The sequence below is a fragment of the Microcaecilia unicolor genome, chromosome 1, assembly GCF_901765095.1.
Source record: "Microcaecilia unicolor chromosome 1, aMicUni1.1, whole genome shotgun sequence".
Classification (NCBI taxonomy): Eukaryota; Metazoa; Chordata; class Amphibia; order Gymnophiona; family Siphonopidae; genus Microcaecilia; species Microcaecilia unicolor.
The window spans coordinates 161,439,567-161,463,744 of NC_044031.1; the positions used below are offsets into that span (position 1 = coordinate 161,439,567).

The 24,178-nt window shown below is 44.4% G+C and overlaps 1 protein-coding gene across 1 annotated transcript in view; it reads right to left on the reverse strand.

Annotated features, from left to right (window-relative positions):
- RAPGEF5 (Rap guanine nucleotide exchange factor 5) overlaps nucleotides 1-24,178 on the reverse strand; it is a 416,429-nt gene that overhangs the window by 216,600 nt on the left and 175,651 nt on the right. The window contains exon 7 of the mRNA XM_030201755.1: nucleotides 19,639-19,687. Within this exon, the coding sequence (XP_030057615.1) occupies nucleotides 19,639-19,687 (49 nt within the window). The remainder of the gene's footprint in view (nucleotides 1-19,638; nucleotides 19,688-24,178) is intronic.

Here is a 24,178-nt window from a genome sequence, read left to right on the forward strand (position 1 = left end):
GGATATCTCTGAGGGCACTCTTTTCCACATTTATATTTGAAAAATGGATGAATTAGTAGCAATATAATTTCCTGGTTCTATAGTGCACTATTTTGAGAGTTACCAGTGAATTTAGGGATTCTTGTTTAGTTCTCCTTTTTCTGGAACCATATGGTAACCCTAGGGAAGAGTGATGCTAGATGTGGGGGAAACAGGGAGAAATGGGAGATCTTGGCAGAGGGAGAGAGAAAAAGAGGAAGATACTGAACACGGGCAGGCAGGAGGGAAGTAGGGTGATAGGGAAATACAAGATGAAGGTGGAGAGAGATGTTGGATAGAAGGGGGAGGGAGGATATGCTGGGCAGAGGAGAAAAAGAGAGGTAGAGGGGTACTTTATTGCCGCTATGCTTGGGTCACTACACAAATTACTCATCCAGTTACCAACCGTATTATACATCTGTGGGAAAGAACGGACTGTGACACGACACAAGTCATTTATGGCATAAAATGCTCCTGTTCGTTATGGTACATTGGGCAAACTAAGAGGAAAATTAAACAGAGGATCGGAGAGCACCTTAGTAATTTACAGACTCATAAGAAGGAAGCACCACTGGTGGGGCATTGGGACCTGATGGGACACAGAGAGGAGGACTTGAGATTCGTGGTTTTACCATGTTTGCGGCAACCACGGGGGGCCAACATAGTCTCTAGCCTCCTGAGGAGAGAAGCGCAATATATTCACAATTGGCAAACTACATATCCCAGAGGACTCACCAAGACCATTGACTGGTGGGCGGTTACTCATTTGTAATTAGACAATCAATCATATAAGGACTACTGCGCATGCACCGGTGTTTCCGTCGATCTGAGTCGGGACTGCTGACTGTTTTTCATTCGACAGGCTCTATGTTAAGTAAGATATAACTGAGATGTTTATTGATTTAGGGCTTACAGGAGCGATACAGCTATGATTGTTATGGATTTTATATTGTAGATTCCGTTCTCCTGAGGACGCCAGAACAAGAAATGTGAACACATGTTGAGAGCGTGAAAAGAGAAAATGTGGAAACACTCACTATGATTTATTATCACTCTGCACTTTTACACCAGCAAAAAAAGAAAAATTGAATCATGAACTGAGCTGAAGCATATAGTTGCAGCGCACTCTACCCAGATGGCACCCAGCACTCCCAAGCTAAGTACCGGTACTTTTTTTAGGTATTAGATTTGATCATTAGTACTATTCAGGTAGGGAGGGAGGGCATGCGGTGCTATGATGCAGATAGTGGTGTTGTGATTACAAGCTGCTCTATAGCTTAACTCAAGCACCCAGTTCTGAGCACTGTTCAATTAACATACAGCTAGCTATATTGCTCACCACCATTCACATTAGGTTTTTTAAGGTATCACTGGTTAAGATATTCAATAGGTTTCTGTCTTCTGTCTATTGATAAATATTTGGAGAAACCTTCAATTTATAGGTCCCCAGATTACTTGTATTAGCTAATGTTTAATGCCAAGAAGTGTAGAGTGATGCACTTGGGGTGTGGAAACCCAAAAGAGAGATACTGGGTAGGAGTGGAGAGATTAGTAAGCTTGGCTCAGGAGAGAGACCTTGGGGTGTTGGTGTTGGAGGATCTGAAGGTGAAGAAACAATGTGACGGCCATGGCTAGAAGGATGCTAGGCTGCGTAGAGAGGGGCATAACCAGCAGAAGGAGGTGTTGATGCCCTCTACAAGTCGTTGGTGAGGCCCCACTTGGAGTACAGTGTTCAGTTTTGGAGGCCGTATCTTGCTAAAGATGTAAACAGACTGGAAGCGGTGCAAAGAAAAGCTACAAAAATGGTATGGGATTTGCATTGCAAACCGTACGAGGAGAGACTTGCTGACCTGAACATGTATACCTTGGAGGAAAGGAGAAACAGGGGAGACATGATACAGACATTCAAATATTTGAATGGTATTAATCCACAAATGAACCTTTTCCGGAGACGGGAAGGCGGTAGAATTAGAGGACATGAATTGAGGTTGAAGGGGGGCAGATTCAGGACTAATGTCAGGAAGTATTTTTTCACGGAGAGGGTGGTGGATATGTGGAATTCCCTCCCACGGGAGGTGGTGATGAAAACGGTAACGGAATTCGAACATGCGTGGGATAAACACAAAGGAATCCTGTTTAGAAGGAATGGTTCCGTGGAATCTTAGCGGAGATTGGGTGGCGTCGCCAGTAATTGGGAAACAAAAACAGGAGCTGGGCAGACTTCTACGGTCTGTGCCCTGAGAAAGGCAAGGACAAATCAAACTCGGGTATACATATAAAGTATCACATACCATGTAAAATGAGTTTATCTTGTTGGGCAGACTGGATGGACCCTACAGGTCTTTATCTGCCATCATTTACTATGTTATTATGGGATCTGCAGCATGGATTTCTATGGGTAGAATCAGGGACTCTTAACTCCCACACTGCTTCGGGGTATAAATTCAAAACCAGGGTTAGCTATGTCTGGATTCTGGTCTATCTTGTATGGAATCCAGATTTCACTTTCCTCTGTAGAAGAATTTGTGAAATAATGTTATTGTTTACAACGGGTAGTTTTTTCAGTGGCTGAAACTAACTGGCAAGATTTTGTATGCATAGAAATCCCTTGGAACACATGTGTGACAATTCTATAAATTGGTGCCAAGATTTAGGTTAACCAATGCCATGTGCTTATCATCAATTCTTTAATGGCATCTCAGCATCAAAATTCAGTTATAGAATACTAGGGTAAGGCGGCATTGGTACACTAAAGTTAGTCACCAACAGCTATGCCAAATCAGCTGTAATTGTGGTGCCCAGTTGTGCCCTAAAGTGCATATAACTTATAGCATTCTATAAGTTACATGTGTATCTCAGAGACACGCCCATGACCTGCCCATATTCTGCCCACTTACACACTAAACAATTTTGACGTGCATGTTATAAAATAGCACCTTGAAGTCCGCAAATAAACAACAGAAAACCAGCACTTCCACAAGCACATGACAGCAAATCTCAGGGATGGAGGTAAAAAAAAAAACACCAGGGTGATCCAAGGAGGTGATGAAAAAAAGCTTTATTCTTGGCTGTATAGGAACACAGTCCTAAGAATAACTGGATACAAATACACAGTCCCAGAAAGCACCAGACAACGCAGGCTTTGCTTCAGCTTCCCAGCCTTCCTCAGGAGTCATCTGCCATGCATGACGGAGCAAGAAAATCAATGGCATAAACTGCAGAAAATGAACACGGAAGGAAGCAGCAATAGTTTCTTATGGAATTGGCATTAACTGCAAAGGAGAAAACCAAAATGCAGAGCACCACAGACACTCTGCTGTGAGCGTTCTTGGGTCACCCTGGTGTTTTTTCACTTCCACCCCTTGGATTTGCTATAGAACAGCACCTAGCAGTTATGAGCATAATTGGCAACTAGTGGCACCAATGAAGTGCGTAAACGCTATTACTATAACTTAACCCAGCAATTCCCAAATGTTTTACTATGGTGGAACACCTAAAATATTTTTTTCATACACTGAGAAACACTCCGTTTATGTAAACATATATTGTTCAAACAGATTCTGCAATCTAATTTCTTGAGGAACCCCTGAAGAGAGCTTGTGGAACCCGGTTTGGGAATCACTAACCTAAGCACACAACGGACACCTATCTTTGGGTCCCAATGTATAGAATTGCCCTTATTGTGCAATTTATAGCTTATTTAAAAGGTAGGGGATGATTATGATGTATGGAAAAGTCACTTTGCCCCACCCCCTCAAAATACCTGGCTTGCCTCCTTGATGCCACCCCAAATATTTTGTCTAAAGACGCCACTGGTTTATTGAGGTAGGTACCAAGCACTGGAACTCAGTGCTAAGCACTTATATTACATCCTTCAATTTAGCCTCACCTCCGAACCCACCCACTATTTAACAAACTAAATTTAGGCACTCAGTGTGCCCAAAAGAGTAATGTGTTCTCCCTACTGGTAACTAATGTGTGTATTGTTATTCTGCAGGGGCACCTCTAGCAGATGTGTATGCATGGGAATGATTTTCATAACTGGTTCTTGCCAAAAGGAATCATGAGGAGAACAATTAATAATGTCATGCAAGTTATAATTTTGAGGTTTTAGAAGGAAAAATCGATTTTTGCCTGTTTTCTGCATCCTACAAGAAAGGTAACAGCTCAGGGGCCAGGAATTTTAAGCCTTGTGGAAAGTTGGTTCCTAAGGTACCACACTGGTCTTGGGGTAAATGAAAGGCATTACACATTTTGTGTCCTTTCTGCCAAGCTGCCAAGAGTGAACACAGGACTCCTGAGGAAGATGATCCTGGGTGCTGAACTAAGCCCTTCACAAAGAAGAGCTGATGAACTTGGTGGTCACCTACAGCAGCACCTGCTTGAAGGTGGCAAAGAGAATCTGCAATTATAGAAAAATAGATCCTGACAGCCATACAAACTCAGACAACTTTCTGCTTGTGCTTGGTGCATGGCACAAAAAGAGGACCAATTATGTTTTTTTCTACAGGATCATGTTGGGAAGGATGACACTTGAGAAATGGTAATCATGATTGCTTAGTTTTATCTTTTTGGCAGGGGTGGGGGAGGCTAGTAGCTTGAAGGTAATTCAGATGCACTGCAGGATGCAAGGCTAAAGGTTCACCTATAGTGCCTAATGACCTTGCACCAGCTCCGATAACAATGTGGGTTTTGCCTCCTTTTTGTCCTGTAGAAAGCCGAGAGGTTTACTGGAAGCCTGTAATCAGTGCTGAAGTATAGCTTTTAACTTTTTGCAAGCTGTGGAGTGCCTGCAGTATGTGTATCTTACATACTAGTGGTGAAGTTCTGGATGTAAGAGAAAAGCATCTGGGCGATATCCTACTAGAAGTCTCTAAAGATTCATATATGAGTGAATATAGAATGGGATTCTACAGTACTGTGCAGGAAGACCTTAGGACACTGGAAGACAGGGATCAAAATGGCAGATGAACTTTAATGTGAACAAATGCAAAGTGATGCACATTGGGAAGAATAATCTGAATCATAGTTACCTGATGCTAGGGTCCACCTTAGGAGTCAGCAATTAAGAAAAAGATCTAGGTATCATTGTAGACAATACGTTGAAATGGCCAAAAATGCAAACAGGATGCTAGGAATTATTAGGAAAGGAATGCAAAATAAGACCAAGAATATTAAATAATGCCTCTGTATCGCTCCATGGTGCAACCTCACCTTGAGTATTGCATTCAATTCTGGTCACCGTATCTCAAAAAAGATATAGTGGAATTAGAAAAGGTTCAAAGAAGAGCGACCAAAATGATAAACGGGATGGAACTTCTCCCATATGAGGAAAGTCTAAAGAGGTTAAGCTTCTTCAGCTTGGAAAAGAGATAGCTGAGATGGGACATGATTGAGGTCTACAAAATCCTGAGTGCTATAGAACGGATAAAGTGAATCAATTAATCATTCTTTCAAAACGTACAAAGCAGTGGCGTTGCTAGGGCTAGGTGGGGCGCCAGGGGAGCAGCCGCTCCCCCAAACAGAGTTCTGCCGGTGCCTATTTTCTTTTGTTGTGTTGCACTGAAAATGTACGCTGGCGCAAGTCCGCTCTCATTCCACCCGCGCTGTCAACCTGGCTCCGCTTCTGGTACAAAGACCAAGGGACACTCAATGAAATTACATGGAAATACTTTTAAAACAAATAGGAGGAAATATTTTTTCACTCAAAGAATAGTTAGCTCTTGAATTTATTGCCAGAGGATGTGGCAATGGCAGTTAGCATATTTGGATTTAAAAAAGGTTTGGACACGTTCCTGGAGAAAATGTCCATAGTCTGTTATTGAGATGGACATGGGGCAAGCCACTCCTTGCCCCAGAATTGGAAGCATGAAATGCTGCTACTAATTGGGTTTCTGTCAGGTACTTGTGACCTGGATTGGCCACTGTTAGAAGCAGGATACTGGGCTAGATGGACCATTGGCCTGATCCAGTATGGCTATTCTTATGTTCTTATGCTTGATGGACCTTTAGTCTAACCCAGAATGGCAGTTCTTGTGTTATGAGAGAAGTAGACTTACACTCAAGTATTCTGCAGTATCCTGAAGACTATAACAGGAAAGAAGAACGCTGAGGATCTGACTATTCTGACGAAGAGGGAATATTCTGAGAAGAAATTAGAGGAAGATTAAATGAAGAAGCAACACAGGGTCTATTTTTTTTCTTTGGATTTTCTCATACCTAGGACATTAACAGAAGAATTTAGCTAATTTTTGATCTTCCTACTGGATTCTTTTGGGTGAGTACCATATAGAAAGAGTGAGAAGTATGACACTGAAGCCTGAATAAAGCAAGAATATAAGTACAGCCAAGAAGCAAACTTAATTTGTACCCTTTAGCGCCCACCAAAAATGCATAATGACAGGACTCTATGGGCCCAATATTCAGACCGCAGGAGTTAGCTCAGCTAACTTCCACAGTCAGTGCGGAGCCCAAATATTCAATGCCGGGCTGTTTCAAACTGAACCGATCAAAGTGATATTCAGCGCTGGCCAATTAAGTTTGAACTGGTCAAACATAGACCTGGTATTCATGCGGCCAAATATGGTTGCCAAACGTGTGCTGAATATCAGCAGATAGCCAGTTATAACGTGCGATATAACCGGCTATCTGCTAACTGTGAATTTTCAGACGGGCATGGCTCGTCATGTTCCGCTGAAATTTCACGGCTAGCCAGTTACGGGGCATTTAACTTGCCAGGTGCCGATGATGGCCAGTTAAATGCTTTTAAATTTCAGGAGGGTATCTTCCTTAATGCTACATTGACAGGGGACATTTTAATCTATTCAGATCTAGGGACCTAATTCCTTAAGGGCCAGATGCACTAAGGTCCTCGGAAGAGCCCTTCCCTTACCGATTCCATAGCGAATCGGTAGGGAACAGCAATGCATAAAAAAAAAACGGAATGCAAATGAGCTGCTCGTTGTAGCTCATTTGCATTCTCTATTCCCTCAGAAGCCAGTCGGGCCAGTTGAGCATGTGCAAAAAAAGAACAAAAAAATAGGACGTCCCTGGCAAGCAGGAAACTTGTCAGCAGCCTGAAACCTCAGAAGAGAAAGAGTGCTGAAAAGAGCCCCAATTAATTTAAGTACTGCTGCTCTTCGCTTGTGTAACATTTCCATTGTTTACTGCTTTGCATGTTAAAGGTAGGCTTCTATCAGGCAACTAGGAAGGACTCTCTGAACAAAAAAAATAAAATAAAAAAGAATGTCCCTGTTTTTCTTACCTGCCTAAACTGACCACAACCACAATTCTCTCAACAGTCCCCTCCAAGGTTGTTTTCAGCTCCCCCCACAGGATCGGGACTTGCAAGGACATCCAAATCAAAACTTTTTGGACGTCTCTCCCTCCAGGTCTCCCTCAGCAAATCACAGCGCATTTAGCTGATACTGGTAACAGCTAAACGCGCTGTGATTGGCTGAGAGAGCAAAAAGTTTTGATTTGGACGTCCTCGCAAGTCCCGATCCTGTGGGGGGGGGGGGGGGGGGGGCGCGCAAGCTGAAAACAATCTTGGAGGGGACTGTTGAGAGAACTGTGGTTGTGGTCAGTTTAGGCAGGTAAGAAAAACAGGGACATTCTTTTTTATTTTTATTTTTGTTCAGAGAGTCCTTCCTAATTGCCTGATGTAAGCCTACCTTTAATATGCAAAGCAGTAAACAATGGAAATGTTACACAAGCGAAGAGCAGCAGCACTTAAAGCTGCAAACGTCCAAGAGCTCGTCAGGGACATCCTTTTTTGGTTTTGTGAGTGAAGGACGTCCATGTTAGGCACTTTAGAAGGACGTCCCTGATGAACTTTTTTTTCCCTCTTCCGATTCCCTCACAGTGGCCCCAATGAGAGGTGCAGACCTCCCGTTAGGTTTTCCACAGTAAGGGGATCGGAAAACGGTAGTGCATCTCATTATAATAGCCCTTGGATCATTTGCATTCCATTTTTGTTACCTGCTATGGTGATCGGAAAATACCCTTTTGTGCATGTCCCTGTTTACTACTTGCACATTAAACTGGCTAAAACCAGTTTAAAACCCACGTTGCTGGCTCGGAAAGCTTAGTGCATCTAGCCCTACGTTAGACAGCTATATAGTTGAAATATGTACACCACAGGAACTAAGCTAACTGTCATACTTTAAAAAGGGTGTGAATGGTGTAAGAGTCACCTTACTGTATGTTTTCTAACCTCCTTGTATTTGGAGGCATACAAATGCTTTCTTCTGTAACACACTGGCTCACTTCCACAAAACAGTATTTCAAACAAAGGCACTGATTTAGAAGGGTTTCCCTGCAGGCAGAAATTGGAAGATCAGGTCCAAAATTGAGAACCAACAGCCAAAACAGCCGAAGAAAGGCAGGTTTGTAATAAGGAAGCATGACTACGTGATGCACAGTCAGGGAGCAGAACTAGCAGTACCCTTCCTGTTGTAGGGGTTCTCGGATTCTGCTTCTATAAATTCTCAGCAGAGACCTCTAGTGACTGTATTAGTATTTGGTGTGTTACCTTTTGAATTAGAATACTCTCACAGCTTCTAGAGCAAAGGGCTGGCTTTCCAAACTGTGATGAGCAGTAGTAGGAGGAAACACCTTAGGAAGAAAACTGTGTTGGTATAAATACCAAGCCTAGATGGAGTAGACTTGTCTTTTGCTCCTGCTCCCTGGATAATATACCACTATAGCAAAGGGAATTGGCTCTTGCCTCCCTAACTGAAAGGAAGAAGACCTCTGGCTACCACAGTCAAAGCACCTGGAGGAGAAAAGAAGTGGAAAAACAAACATCAGCGCAAAATCAGCTATGGCATTTGAACGAAGAGAAATCTGAAATGGGGAACCATCCCTTCATCATTATCCTACCAAGAGATAAGGGAGAGAGAATGGCATCACGCCTGAAGAGGGCACCAAAGAAGTGTCCCAGGAGAACCCACTGGACAGAGAGCTCAGTAGCAGTGACACTATTAGGGAAGGGACCATCTACAGTGACTTTATATTTGAAGGCTCACAAGCAGATGATCAAAAGTCTCGCACTGTTCCAAACAGCGCTCTAAAAATAGCGCTGGAACAGAGCGGGGCGTTATTAGACCTATGATCAGAGATAATGACATGCAAATTTAAGCACACAATTATCTCTGATCATGGGGTAGAAGGGCAGGAGAATTATGCCTGAGCATGGGCTCAAGCACAATCCTCCTGGACTTGTTTGACAGGTCTGGGCTGTCAAAAGCCCAGACCTCTCAAACACAGAGGCTGGAGATCCATGGGACCACCAGACTCCAACTACCCCTTTCCCATGAGCAAGGCAAAACGGGGGCTGGAGGTCCGGCGGACCTCCAGTCCCCCCCCCCCAACACAGGTTCAGGGAGGGCTGGAGATCTGATGGGTCTCCAGCCCCCCCAACCCCCCAGCATTTCTAAAACGTCCCTGATAGCCCAGTGGGTGACCGACCCCCCCCCCCCCCCAGCAACAGGGGAGCTGGAGGTCCAGCATTAGCAAGGGGACCCTGGTGGTCCAGTGTCAATCCCCCTACCTTGAGTTGAAGGAGGGAGGTAGCCTGCCTTCCTCCTCTTCCTTCGACACCGCCTACAAAATGTGTATCCTGTGGGGGGGGGCAGGGGTCAACGGTTCCTGGGTTGGTTCGTTGGGGGGAATGGGGACCTGCTAGCTCGCAAATGCATGCTGGACAGGGCTCACCATTCCTCTCCAATGGTCTGCAAACCCTAACGCCAGCTCAGAGCTGGCGTAGGGTTTGCCACGGCCAGCGACCCAATCTTTGGCATGCTGATCACTGATCATTGGGGATGAATAGGTTTAGCATGCATTTGCATGCTATTTGCGCTAAAAGCCCTGTTTTGCATGCATTTGCATGCTAGTTGCTTCCAGAGTCCTCGAGTGCGTTGTTTCATGCGCTCGGGGACTCTTCATCATGGGGGGGGGGGGGTAGCAAATGCAAGCACTAGTATAGTGCTAACAGCCTCTAGCACTGGTGTTTGCTTCTGATCATCCGTATGTCAGAGAGCCATACTGCCAACCAGAGACTTAGGTGCCCCTTTTACTAAAGGGTTGCCACGTGGCAAATCAAAACTACCGCAGGCCTAATGTGGTCTCTGGTGGTAGTTTCACCCAGAGCACGTGGCATTTCAGGCACTACCGGAAATTCCAGAAAAATATTACCACAGGGGGTTACCAGGCGGTAATCAAGCAGCGCCGCATGTTGTCCAGTTACTGCCGGGTTAGCGCACAAACTGCAATCTTACAACATGGTCATTTCTTTTTTAGGGCTCTTTACCTGCTGCGCTAAAAATGGCCTCAGCATGTGGCAAAAACAGCTGCTACCATTAGCGCAGAATCCCTTTTACCATAGCTTAGTAAAAGGGCCCCTTACAGAGCAACTGTTCTCTAGAGAAGGGGTCCTGAGAGAATGCAGTTATAAAGGATATTTATCCGGGACCTCTACCAAGGCAGAGTTTTCATAAGGAAACCAGTGTTCCCAGATGGTGACATTTTTTCCAGCCCCCAAATAGCCCAATATTAATATAAATATTAATAAGGTCATATGAATATTAATACGGTCAATATGAATATTAATAAGGTAATTGTAATCAGAATCAGCATAATTAGCAGCATCATCATAATTATTATTATAATCATAATCCATCCATCAACCCACAAAACAAAAGGAGCAAGTTCCCACCGCAAACCATCTCTCTTTTGATCTACCCTGTTTCCCCGAAAGTAAGACATCCCCCGAAGGTAAGACCTAGTAGAGGTTTTCCTGAATTGGTAGATATAAGGCCTCCCCTGAAAGTAAGACCTAGCAAATTTTTGTTTGAAAGCAGGGCCACCGAGAACCGGACAAGGCCACCCCCGGAACGCCCCCCCCCCCACCCGAGGTCGCTGGGCCCCCCCTCCACCCACCCTCCGTCGCTCCCGGAACTAACCTTAAACGCCTCCTTTCACCTCTCCTTCCTTCCGTGCCCCGCCCTCGCGGACGTTACGTCAGGCGAGGGTGGGACACGGAAGGAAGGAGTGGTCTACCCTGCTGCTGCTTGCTGCGAAGGTGAAAGGAGGCATTTAAGGTTAGTTCTGGGAGCGACGGAGGGCGGGCGGGCCAACCCCAATGTTTCCCCGAAAAATAAGACAGCCCCTGAAAATAAGACCTAGCGCATTTTTGGGGGCAATAATTAATATAAGACAGTGTCTTATTTTCGGGGAAACACGGTAGGTACAGGAAAAAAAAGATTTTACGTTCTCCCAGGGTTCAACCTAAATCACGTTTAATGTGGGATATAAGCATAGTAAATAAGTAAATAGATAGAAACTCTGATTCTCAGAACATGATGTGTGGTTTTAGTGGCCTTTTATCAGGGGGAAAAAAATTCTCTTCACGATACAACATAACACGTGCAGCAAGCAACAGCTGATCGTTTCCCTTCGAACTTCCCTCCTTTCCTCCCTGGCCCGCCTGGCCAGGGAGGAAAGGAGGGAAGTCCGAAGGGAAGCGATCAGCTGTTGCTTGCTGCAGCGCCTTAACACAGAGGTGAGAGGCGCTGAGAGGGCCCGGCCCGGTGGAAGACGGAGGGGGAGGGTAGAGGGGGGAGTGGCGGCGGTGACGACCTCAGGGGAGGCGGTGGGGCTGGGCCTCGGGGTGCAGAGGATGGCGTGGAGGCCGGGGCTGCGGGAAGCTGTCATTTCAATGCAGGGGGGAGCGCAAAGGACGTCCATAAAGGACGTCCATAGGCACAGCTCGTCTTTTTTTTTTTACATATAGTGAAGGACGTCCATAAAGGACTTCCTTGGCATGCGCAGAGCAGCCAGCATAACGCTTGGCTGCTCTGCGCATCAGTGGTGTAGCCAGAAGGCAGTTTATGGTTGGGCCAGTGGGCAGGTTGGATGGGCATGCATTTCCTCTTCCCTTCCCCCTCCCCCAACCATGAACTTAAAAAAATGAAATACTTTAGCTGGTGAAGATCTCTAGCCCACAGACCCCTGTTTAGAAAAGCACAGCAGTCAAAGGCACTGCTCCATGTTAGTGACACTGGCTTCGGCACCATAGGCATGCTCAGTTCTCATGCATGACATATTCCAATCATTAAATAGAAAATAAAAATTTTTTCTACCTTTGTTGTCTGGTCATGTTATTTTTTTAATCATGTTGTCCCAGTCTTTGGTTTCTGTAATTCCTCTGTCTTCTCTTAACTTTTTTTCCAATATCCTCTGTCCATTTGACCTTTCTTCTCTCTCCATGTCCACCATCCATCTCCCTTCTGTGTCCATGTCTTTATTCTCCCTCTGTGTCCTTGCTCTTATCCTCCCCCATGTCCAGCACCTCACCTTTGTGACCCTGCTCTTATCCTTCCCTATGGCCATAATCTCCCCCTATTCCTTACCTCATGTCCAACATGCCCTGCATCCTGTCCTTCCTTATGTTCAGATTCTTCTCCAATTCTTTGACTCATGTCCATCAACCCCTCTCTGTGTCCAGTCCTTCCCTGCATCCATTCTTCCCCCCTCCACCGTTCCTTCCCTCATTCCTTCACTTATCCAGCAACCCTTGTGAGAATTCATTCTGGGTATCCAAAATCTTCCATCATTCTTCCTTCATAACCAGCATGCCCTCTCTATGTCCTGTTCTTCCCTGTGTCCACCCCCCCCCCCCCATTCCTTCTCTTGTGAGCAGCATTCCTTCCCTATATCCACGACCCCCAATTCAGCATCTCCTCTATTTTCTGTCCTCCTCTGTGTCCTTTTTCCTCACCCCTAATCCAGCGTGTCTTCTATTTTTCAGTCCTCCTTGGTGTCCTTCCTTATGCCCAATTTTCCCCTTCTTGTTCTCTGGCACTCGCAAGTCTTCCTGTCCCCTACAGCAGCTCTCTCCCCTTCAACCGCCAATAGTCCTTACCCATGATTACCACTACTAAACCCAGCAACGATGCAGTCCTTGGAAGGCGGCGTGGGACCTCCCAGCCACGTCACACCGATGACTCTGCGGTGTCTCACCCCTAAGACACAGATTTCCTGTTTCTGTGAGAGGCGGGAGGGGCGGGACTCAAGTCCCACCCCTCCTGCCCTCTCAGAAACAGGAAGTTCGTGTCGGGCGCCGCAGAGCAATCAGCGTAACGTGACTGGTCTGGGAGGTCCCGCGCTGCCTTCTTCCAGTTCCACGGACTACATCATTGCCGCGGCGGGCCCTCGAGCAGCAACATACCATCCTTTTGCAGCGATCCTCTCTCCCATCCCTGCCGCAGCACCTGCCTTGCACTTAGTAAACGCGGCGCCCTGCTCCAGAGCCCTCCCGCCGCCGCACTGATGCAACTTCCTGTTTACACAGAAACTCGGCAGAGAGAAGGCCCCGGAGCAGGACACCGCGTCTGTGAGTTGCTGCCAGGCAGCGCCGATAGTAAAGTGGAAGCGCCGCGGCAGGGGTGGGAGAAGATGAGAAAGAAATGGGTGTGTGTTTCTGGGTGGGCCTGAGGCAAAGCTACGCCGCTGCTGCGCATGCTCGACTGGCCGACTGTTTAACGATGGAATAGAGAATGCAAGTGAGCTACAACGAGCAGCTCATTTGCATTCCTATTCCTTGATGCATGCCCGTTCCTTACCGATTCGCTAAGGGAATCGGTAAGGAAAGGGCTTTAACGAGTCTTTAGTGCATCTTGACCAGAGTACAGAAAAAAAAAAAAGAGGCGTGTGGTGCAGTATGCAGCAGCAGCAGCATTTGAAAGGGCCAGATCTCACCTCCTATTAGAGCAATAGGAAGGCAGCAGTATAAGAGGAGACAACTTGTGGGTCGCAGCAATAAAAAAAAAGCCCAACCCGGACAAAAATAGACCAAAACGTCGCGACCCGTGAGCATCCAAAAAAAAAAAAAATGTTTAAGTAAACCTTTTGGTTCAGAACTGCAACTTCTGGCCTGGACTCATTTATTGGAAGAAAGGAGAGTGCAGTAAAGTGAGTGGATTTTTTTGTGTGTCTTCTGCCAGTTTCTGCTGGTTCTGGCCCAGACCCCACAAACATACTCTAAAACTTACTAATAGTTACCCGATATGACGCTCACGGGTCAACAAGGGTTACAAACTGCAAACATTAAATTAATTCAAAGTAATCGATTACCATAAATTTAACAGGCATACCAATCTTATTTATCCTTCACAGAGTGAACAAGAGAACACACTCTGTAATACTGCAGTTTGAAATGTATTCCTGTTTGGTACACTATCAGGGGGCAAGACTGTGAAATGGCTGAAATATCTGGGAGTAACAAATTTTTAGATGTGGGCTCAACCTGTAAAAAAAACCTACTGTGATTGTTCCATGTTTACCAGGACACTTGAATTTGGTTTTGTTGACTTGTGTAGGACCTCTAAGGTTCTGTTTTAGGTGGATAGCAGAGACCTCTAGTGGTTCCACGAAAGTATTGTACTGCAATTTCTTTGTATGCAGTTTTTACAAGGGGAGGACACTCCTGACCAGTAAAAATAGGAAGGGATACTTTTTAGAGGAAAATGGAAATAATATATAATCTAACCCTAAAGGTACTGCCTGTCATTGGTTCCCTGGCCACTGCACCGGAAGGAGTAGAAAGATGGCGAGAGCTAAAAGAAGTTGCTTAGGCCTCTGCAGTTTTCTGGAAGATATTGAGCAGATCTGGAATATAAGAAAGAGAGGATACAGTGGATCTCTCTTAGATCTGAGCAAGGAGGGCCAGGCTGGCCAGGCAGCCAGAATAAACTACATCTGTGACCACATCTGAATTCAATCCAGCTCTGAGATGTATACAAGAGAAAAGAGTGAAAGAAGAGTCTCCTGGGAACTGGAAAGTCCTGACCCGAGAGAATTGACTGCTCTCTGCCTATTCCTTTTGTTATTGCTGTGAATCTGTCCCTTTTGCTTGAAGGCTATTTTTTTGTATTGTTTGTTTCAAAACTCTAATTCTAGCCTGGACTGAATTACTAAGCGCTGGTAAAAGTCTACAATGTGGATTAACTTGCCAATGGCCCTCTAATTTTTACTGGTCCCACCTGGACTCAGGTACTGTATCCAACAAGAATAACTTTGCACATTAGAGTTATCTCCCTAAAGGTGTACCCTAATAGAGTGTAACTGAAACAGTTTTGGGTTTTGTGTTGGTTTTTTGTTTTTTTTTACTAAAACTGAATCTGCGTCAGAAAATTGCTACTTGGTTTCAGTCAAAACCAACAAAATAGCTGCTGAGACTGCTGCCAAGGTTGCCATCTTGAGATTGGAGCTGGCTTCCGTAGGAAAGATTAGGGATCGCTCCTACCTATGCCAGCTTAAATCTCAAAATGGTTACATGACCTTGAGCAGCAGTCTCACGAGACTGCTGCTAGAGGACGTGACAGCCATTTTGATGGTGGAGACGGCATGGGTAAAGGGAAAGAGAAATGGGACTTGATATACCACTTTTCTGAGGTATTTGCAACTACATTCAAAGCGGTTTACATATATTCAGGTACTTATTTTGTACCAGGGGCAATGGAGGGTTAAGTGACTTGCCCAGAGTCACAAGGAGCTGCAGTGGGAATTGAATTCAGTTCCCCAGGATCAAAGTCCATTGCACTAACTACTAGGCTACTCCTCCACTAGAAGAGACTGGGGGTCACATCTGCCTTGACCATGCCCGCTAGACCACAGGGACTCATAGGTAAACCTGGGGGAGGGCCTATGCTTGGGCCTGGGGAAGGAGGAGTCAAGCCTTATTCTGTTCGGTGGGAGGGTGTCAAGCCTTACACTATTTGGCAAGTGAGAAGGAGGGAGGGAATGGGAAGGAGGGGTGGGTGGGTGGGTGGGTGGGTGGAGTCTGCTCCTATTCTTGCAGGGAGCAATATGGAGACAGAGAACTAAGTTACAGATGGCCAAAATCAAAACACAGATGAATACCAATTTTGAGCCTATTTTGGTGCCAAAATCGAAGTTGGTTGGCCTCTAGTCCATAACCTACCAAACAAGATCACTCCAGACACATTAAGACACATGCAACTACAGTCCTCAACCATATCCTTGAAGATCCTCCAACTAGTCTGGGTTTGAGGATATCCCTAATAAATGTGCATATACTAAAATGAACCGGGTTCACAATCTAAGTGAAGTGGCAATGTACAATTACACTCCAACGTATAAACCACTTTCCAATATTATTCATTTATTCTTTATTAAATCTTAAATAACCTTTAAATACAAGAACATAAGAATAGCCATACTGGGTCAGACCAATGGTCCATCTAGCCCAGTATCCTGTTTCCAACAGTGGTCAATCTAAGTCATACTGTAAGTACCTGACAGAAACCCAATAGTAGCAACATTCTATGCTAACAATCCCAGGACAAGCAGTGGCTTCCCCATGTCTGTCTCAATAGCAGACTATGGACTTTTCCTCCAGGAAATTGTCCAAACCTTTTTTAAACCCAGATACGCTAACTACTGTTACTACATCCTCTGGCAAAAAGGTCCAGAGCTTAACTATTCTTTGAGTGAAAAAATATTTCCTACTACTTATTTTAAAAGTATTTCCATGGAACTTCATTGAGTGTTCCTTAGTCTTTGTACTTTTTGAAAGAGTACAAAAATTGATTCACTTCTACTCGTTCTATACCACTAAGGATTTATAAGACCTCAATCATATCTCCTCTCATCTGTCTCTTTTCCAAGCTGAAGAGTCCTAACCTCTTTAGCCTTTCCGCATATGAGAGAAGTTCCATCCTTACTATATCTTTTTTGAAATACCATGACCAGAATCAGTGGCATAGCTACGTGGGCCACAATGGCCTGGGCTCCCCCCCACCAAATTTACTGGGGGGGGAGACCAGCGCTGGGCGAAGGCTTCAGCTGGCGGGGGTTAGGGACCCCCGCCAGCCAAGGTATTTACAGCGGCGGTGCTTCAGCTAGTAGGGTTTGGGGACCCCTGCCAGCAAGATATGTATAGCAGCAGCAGTGGGTGGGGAGCAGCAGGGCAGAGAATAGGGGGCGGTAAGGTGGCGGGGGAGGGGGCAGCAGACCAAATTTTGCACCCCCCCCCCAATTTGGGCTCTGGCCCCCTCCCACCTCAAGGTCTGGCTATGCCCCTGACCAGAACTGAACGCAATACTCAAAGTGAGGTCGAACCATGGAGTGATACAGAGGCATTATAGTATTCTCAGTCTTATTTACTATCCCTTTTCTAATAATTGCTAGCCAACTGTTTGCATTTTTGGCCGTAGCTGCAAACTGAGCAGAAGATTTCAGTGTATTGTCTACAACACATCCTAGATCTTTTTCTTGGGTCCTGACCCCCAAGTTGGACCCTAGCATCAGGTAATTTTGATTCAGATTACTCTTCCCAATGTGCATCACTTTGCATTCGTCCACATTAAATTTCATCTGCCATTTGGATGCCCAGTCTTTCAATTTCCTACGGTCTTCCTCTAATTTTTCACAGTCTGCATGTGTTTTAACAACTTTGAATAGTTTTGTGTCACCGCAATCATCGTTCCAATTCTAGATCATTAATAAATATGTTAAATAGCACTGGTCCCAGTACAGATCCCTGCGGCACTCCACTATTCACCCTCCTCCATAGAGAGAAATAGCCATTTAACCCTACCCTCTGGTTTGTCAAATAACGAATTCCTAAACCACAACAAAACATTGTCTCCTATCTTACGATGCTGTAATTTTCTCAGGAGTCTTTCATGAGGAACTTTGTCAAAAGCTTTGTGAAAATCTAGATACACTACATCAACCGGCTCACCTTTATCCACATTTACTCACATCTTCAAAGAAATTAAGCAAATTGGTGGGGCAAGATTTCCTTTGGCTGAAACCATGCTGATTCTGTCCCATTAAACCATGTTAATTTATGTGTTCCATAATTTTATTCTTTATAATAGTTTCCACTATTTTACCAGGCAGTGATGTCAGGCTTACCATCTGTAATTTCCCGGATAACCCTGGAACCTTTTTAACAATTGGCGTCACACTGGCCACCCTTCAATTTTCAGGTACTATGGACGACTTTAATGACAGGTTACAGATTACTAACTTCAGATCAGCAATTTCATGTTTGAGTTCTTTCAATACCCTTGGATGCATGCCATCTGGTCTAGGTGATTTTCTACTCTTTATTTTATCGATTTGGCTCTGAACGTCTTCCAGGTTCATTGAGATTTCTTTCAGTTCCTCCGCATCATTACCCTTGAAACCATTTCCGTCCGTAAAGACCAAAGCAAAGAATTCATTCAGTTTCTCCGCTATGGCCTTACCCTCACTGAGTGCCCCTTTTGCTACTTCATGATTTAATGGTCCCACGGATTCCCATGCAGGTTTTCTGCTTCTAATGTACCTGAAAAAGTTGTTATTGTGTGTTTTTGCCTCTGCGGCAAGTTTCTCTTCACATACTAACATACAAATGCTAAACGCCGAGTGTTGCAACTGATCTCTTAAACCATGTAATTCAAACAGGTTTCTTAAACATATGACTCTAACTGTGCCAAGATTACTTGATTTGTCCAAATATCTCATTCAGATATCAGTATTGTCCTCCTATTCCTGATATCTCAAGCGTTGCTGATCTCCATCCATCATAATGTTAATGAGTGCCGAATGTTCAATATTATCAACTTTCCAATCCATCTTGAGATACTGTGCTATAATCTTCCTTTTCTCATTGCATACAATTATATTGAAGATTTAAGATCTCAAACAGCTCTCTGAAGTCTTAAAAAGAACATGTCTGAGCTCTACCCAGTACCATGTTTCGTTGAAAATGGTGTCATCGGAAGCTAGAACTAAAATTAAAAACATCAATCTTCTAAATGGCATCTGAATGCCTATCCTAAAATAACATTACTAAAATAGATTTTAACAAATTCACAACTTTCACATTTCACAAAAAACTCAGACCAATTCGTGGTAATGAAATCAGATCGGCAGTGTGAAATCTTCCTACTTGCTGGATGTCTGAACTGTCACCGGAAATGACAAAATTTATACTTAATCTTAATTCTCCAACTGCAACCAATCAACCTCTTTATTAAACCCACTGGTTCAACTGTTCTCCAAGTATAAATGAATTTCTGTTCTTTATATAGTCAATACCAGGCAATGTCACCACCTTTACACAATTCCATTTGTAACAGAACTATGAAAATGTAAATCTGTAGGTTGATAGCCATACTGACCTCAATGTGACACCAGAATAAAGGAATAATATTAGAAAGTGGTTTATATGTTGGAGTGTAATGAATGTGCATGAGATAAATTCGCATACTGGAGAGGCAGTACATGTAAATCTCTCCTATACATACTCACTGTGGATAACCAGACTGGCCAGGAGTTCCTCAAGGATTGGGTTAAGGATCACTGTATTAGATCAATTTTATTTTTTCCAATAAAAAAAAAGCCTGATTAAAAGGCTTCCGGCCAAAGCCCAAAAGTCCTTAGTTAAATCATGAGCCCTCAGTTTACCTTGTCACCTACTGAACTTATCAAATAAGGATCAAATACGTGGCGAATAAGGGACTGAAATTCATCAACTTAACTATCTGTCAAATGTCTAGATAATGCATGCTGGAGTGACAGTTTGATGAAAGAATGACTCACCTGATTTTCTTGCTTTCAAAGCAATAACTGCAGCCAGCTCCCGCTGTACCTAACACATTAAAAAAATTGTAAAAAGTGATATTAGCAAGTATAATTTCAAGTGGAAAAACAAAAACCTGGTAAGGCTTTCAATGATTGTTTAAAGGTAGTAAAGAGTTCTTTAGCAAATAGGCAAATTAATCATAACCCTCAATACTCAAGCACACAGGGTCCTGGTAAGCAGAGAGGCTCATATCCTAGACACAGATAACATGACACTGCAGAAAAATCACAAGGTCCACCTGGGTCGCCCAATTCTCTTTATAATGGTACAATCTACATTCTGGACAGCAGAGGGCTCTAGAAAACTGGAAAAAAAATTTATTTATTTGTATTTAGTAGGATTTATTCACTGCCTTTTTGAAGGAATTTACTCAAGGCGGTGTACAGTAAGAATAAATCAAACATAAGCAATAGGCAATTACAGCAGTAAAAATATTCAAGTAACAATACAAAATATGGTATGGTATACTATCCACCTTATAATTGAAAGAGAAAAACGCCTAGATTTCGACCCAAATCGGGAGATAGACGTTTATCTCACAAAAACGAATACATCGGTATAATCGAAAGCCGATTTTGGACGTTTTCAACTGCACTCCATCGCAGAAGCGTACAAAGTTGACGGGGGCGTGTCAGAGGCGTGGCAAAGGTGGAACTGGGGCGTAGTTATCGGCCGAGGAAAGATGGGCACCTTTCGCCGATAATGGACAAAAAGTATGCGTTTGTAGCTAGAATTTAGGGCACTTTTCCTGGACCCTGTTTTTTCACGAATAAGGCCCCAAAAAGTGCCCTAAATGACCAAATTACCCCCAGAGGGAATCGGGGATGACCTCCCCTGACTCCCCCAGTGGTCACTAACCCCCTCCCACCACAAAAAAATGATGTTTCATAACTTTTTATTTTCACCCTCAAATGTCATACCCACCTCCCTGGCAGCAGTATGCAGGTCCCTGGAGCAGTTGTTAGGGGGTGCAGTGGACTTCAGGCAGGTGGACCCAGCCCATCCCCCCCCTACCTGTTAAAATTGTGCTGCTTAATGCTTAGTTGTCCAACCCCCCCAAACCCACTGTACCCACATGTACTGTAGGTGCCCCCCTTCACCCCTTAGGGCTATAGTAATGGTGTAGACTTGTGGGCAGTGGGTTTTGAGGGGGATTTGGGGGGGCTCAACACACAAGGGAAGGGTGCTATGCACCTGGGAGCTCTTTTACCTTTTTTTTTGTTTTTGTAAAAGTGCCCCCTAGGGTGCCCGGTTGGTGTCCTGGCATGTGAGGGGGACCAGTGCACTACGACTACTGGCCCCTCCCACGAACAAATGCCTTGGATTTATTCGTTTTTGAGCTGGGCGCTTTCATTTTCCATTATCACTGAAAAACAAAAACGCCCAGCTCACAAATTGTTGAATAAAACATGGACGTCTATTTTTTTTCGAAAATACAGTTCGGTCCGCCCCTTCACGGACCCGTTTTCGGAGATAAACGCCCATGGAGATAGACGTTTTCGTTCAATTATGCCCCTCCACGGCATGTTGTTGATGGTGACGCGTCACCTAGATAGGATTTTATATAGTGCTGGGGAGGAGACGGCTGTCTTGGTACATGTGGGTACTAATGACATAGGAAAATGTGGGAGAGAGGTTCTGGAAGCAAAATTTAGGCTCTTAGGTAGAAAGCTGAAATCCAGATCCTCCAGGGTAGCATTTTCTGAAATGCTACCTGTGCCACGCGCAGGGCCCAAGAGACAGGCAGAGCTCCAGAGTCTCAATGCGTGGATGAGACGATGGTACAGGGAGGAGGGCTTTAGATTTGTTAGGAACTGGGCAACATTCTGGGGAAGGGGGAGCCTATTCCGAAAGGATGGGCTCCATCTTAACCAGAGTGGGACCAGGCTGCTGGCATCGGCGTTTAAGAAGGAGATAGAGCAGCTTTTAAACTAGAAATGGGGGGAAGGCCGACAGTCGCTCAAAAGAGCATGGTTCGGGATAAGGTATCTTTCAAAGATATCACCATAACAGGGAAGATAGAGTATCCTGATAGTGAGGTTGCAAAAGAGATTGTAGTAGATCGGGTATCTTTAAATAACAATAAAAATCAGACAAAAGATTGCCAATTAATACTGTCAAGTACTAAGCATGATGTACTTAGGAACAACAAACATAGTTTGAAATGTCTATATGCGAATGCCAGGAGCCTAAGAAATAAGATGGGGGAGTTGGAATATATTGCACTAAATGAAAATTAGATATAATAGGCATCTCTGAGACCTGGTGGAAGGAGGATAACCAGTGGGACACTGTCATACCGGGGTACAAATTATATCGTAGTGATAGGGTGAATCGGATTGGTGGAGGGGTAGCATTGTATATTAACGAGAGCCTTGAATCAAATAGATTGAAAATTCTGCAGGAAACAAAACACTCCTTGGAATCACTGTGGATTGAAATTCCATGTGCAAAGGGGAAAAGGATAGTGATAGGAGTGTACTACCGTCCGCCTGGCCAGGACCAACAGACGGATGCGGAAATGTTAAAGGAAATCAGGGACGCAAACAAACTGGGCAACACAATAATAATGGGGGATTTCAATTACCCGCATATAGACTGGGTTAATGTAACATCTGTACACGCAAGGGACATAGGATTTCTTGATGAAATCAAGGACAGCTTCATGGAACAGCTAGTTCAGGAGCCGACAAGAGAAGGAAAAATACTAGACTTAGTCCTTAGTGGTGCTCATGATCTAGTGCAGGGGGTAACGATACGAGGGCCGCTTGATAACAGTGATCATAATATGATCGGTTTTGATATTGGCATTGAAGGAAGTGAAACTAGGAAATCAAGTACGCTAGCGTTTAACTATAGAAAAGGTGATTACGACAAAATGAGAAAAATGGTGAAAAAAAGACTGAAAGGAGCAGCTCGCAGAGTAAAAAACTTGCATCAGGCGTGGATGCTGTTTAAAAACACCATCCTGGAGGTTCAGGACAAATATATTCCACGTATTAGAAAAAAGGGAAAAAAGACTAAACGTCAGCCGGCGTGGCTAAACAGTAAGATAAAGGAAATCATTAGAGCCAAAAAACAATCCTTCAGAAAGTGGAGAAGAGAACCAACTGAAAGTAACAGGATAGATCATAAGGAATGCCAAGCCAAATGCAAAGCGGAGATAAGGAGGGCAAAAAAGGACTTTGAGAAGAAATTAGCGTTGGAAGCAAAAATACATAGTAAAAAATTTTTAGATACATTAAAAGCAGGAAACCGGCCAAAGAGTCGGTTGGGCCCCTGGACGAAAATGGTGTTAAAGGGGCGATCAAGGAGGACAAAGCCGTAGCGGAGAAATTAAATGAATTCTTTGCTTCGGTCTTCACCGAGGAGGATTTGGGGGGGACACCGGTGCCGGAAAGAATATTTGAAGCGGGGGAGTCGGAGAAACTAAACAAATTCTCTGTAACCTTGGAGGATGTAATGGGTCAGTTCAGCAAGCTGAAGAGTAGTAAATCACCGGGACCTGATGGTATTCATCCCAGAGTATTAATAGAACTAAAAATGAACTTGCGGAGCTACTGTTAGAAATATGCAATCTGTCCCTAAAATCGAGTGTAGTACCGGAAGACTGGAGGGTAGCCAATGTTACTCCGATTTTTAAGAAGGGTTCCAGAGGAGATCCGGGAAATTATAGACCGGTGAGTCTGACGTCGGTGCCGGGCAAGATGGTGGAGGCTATTATTAAGAATAAAATTGCAGAGCATATACAAAAACATGGACTGATGAGACAAAGTCAGCACGGATTTAGTGAAGGGAAGTCTTGCCTCACCAATCTAATGCATTTTTTTGAGGGGGTAAGCAAACATGTGGACAATGGGGAGCCGGTTGATATTGTATATCTGGATTTTCAGAAGGCGTTTGACAAAGTGCCGCACGAAAGACTCCTGAAGAAATTGCAGAGTCATGGAATCGGAGGTAGGGTATTATTATGGATTAAGAACTGGTTGAAAGATAGGAAGCAGAGAGTAGGATTGCGTGGCCAGTATTCTCAGTGGAGGAGGGTAGTTAGTGGGGTCCCGCAGGGGTCTGTGCTGGGTCCGTTGCTTTTTAATGTATTTATAAATGACCTAGAGATGGGAATAACTAGTGAGGTAATTAAATTCGCCGATGACACAAAATTATTCAGGGTCGTCAAGTCGCAGGAGGAATGTGAACGATTACAGGAGGACCTTGCGAGACTGGGAGAATGGGCGTGCAAGTGGCAGATGAAGTTCAATGTTGACAAGTGCAAAGTGATGCATGTGGGTAAGAGGAACCCGAATTATAGCTACGTCTTGCAAGGTTCCGCGTTAGGAGTTACGGATCAAGAAAGGGATCTGGGTGTCGTCGTCGATGATACGCTGAAACCTTCTGCTCAGTGTGCTGCTGCGGCTAGGAAAGCGAATAGAATGTTGGGTGTTATTAGGAAGGGTATGGAGTCCAGGTGTGCGGATGTTATAATGCCGTTGTATCGCT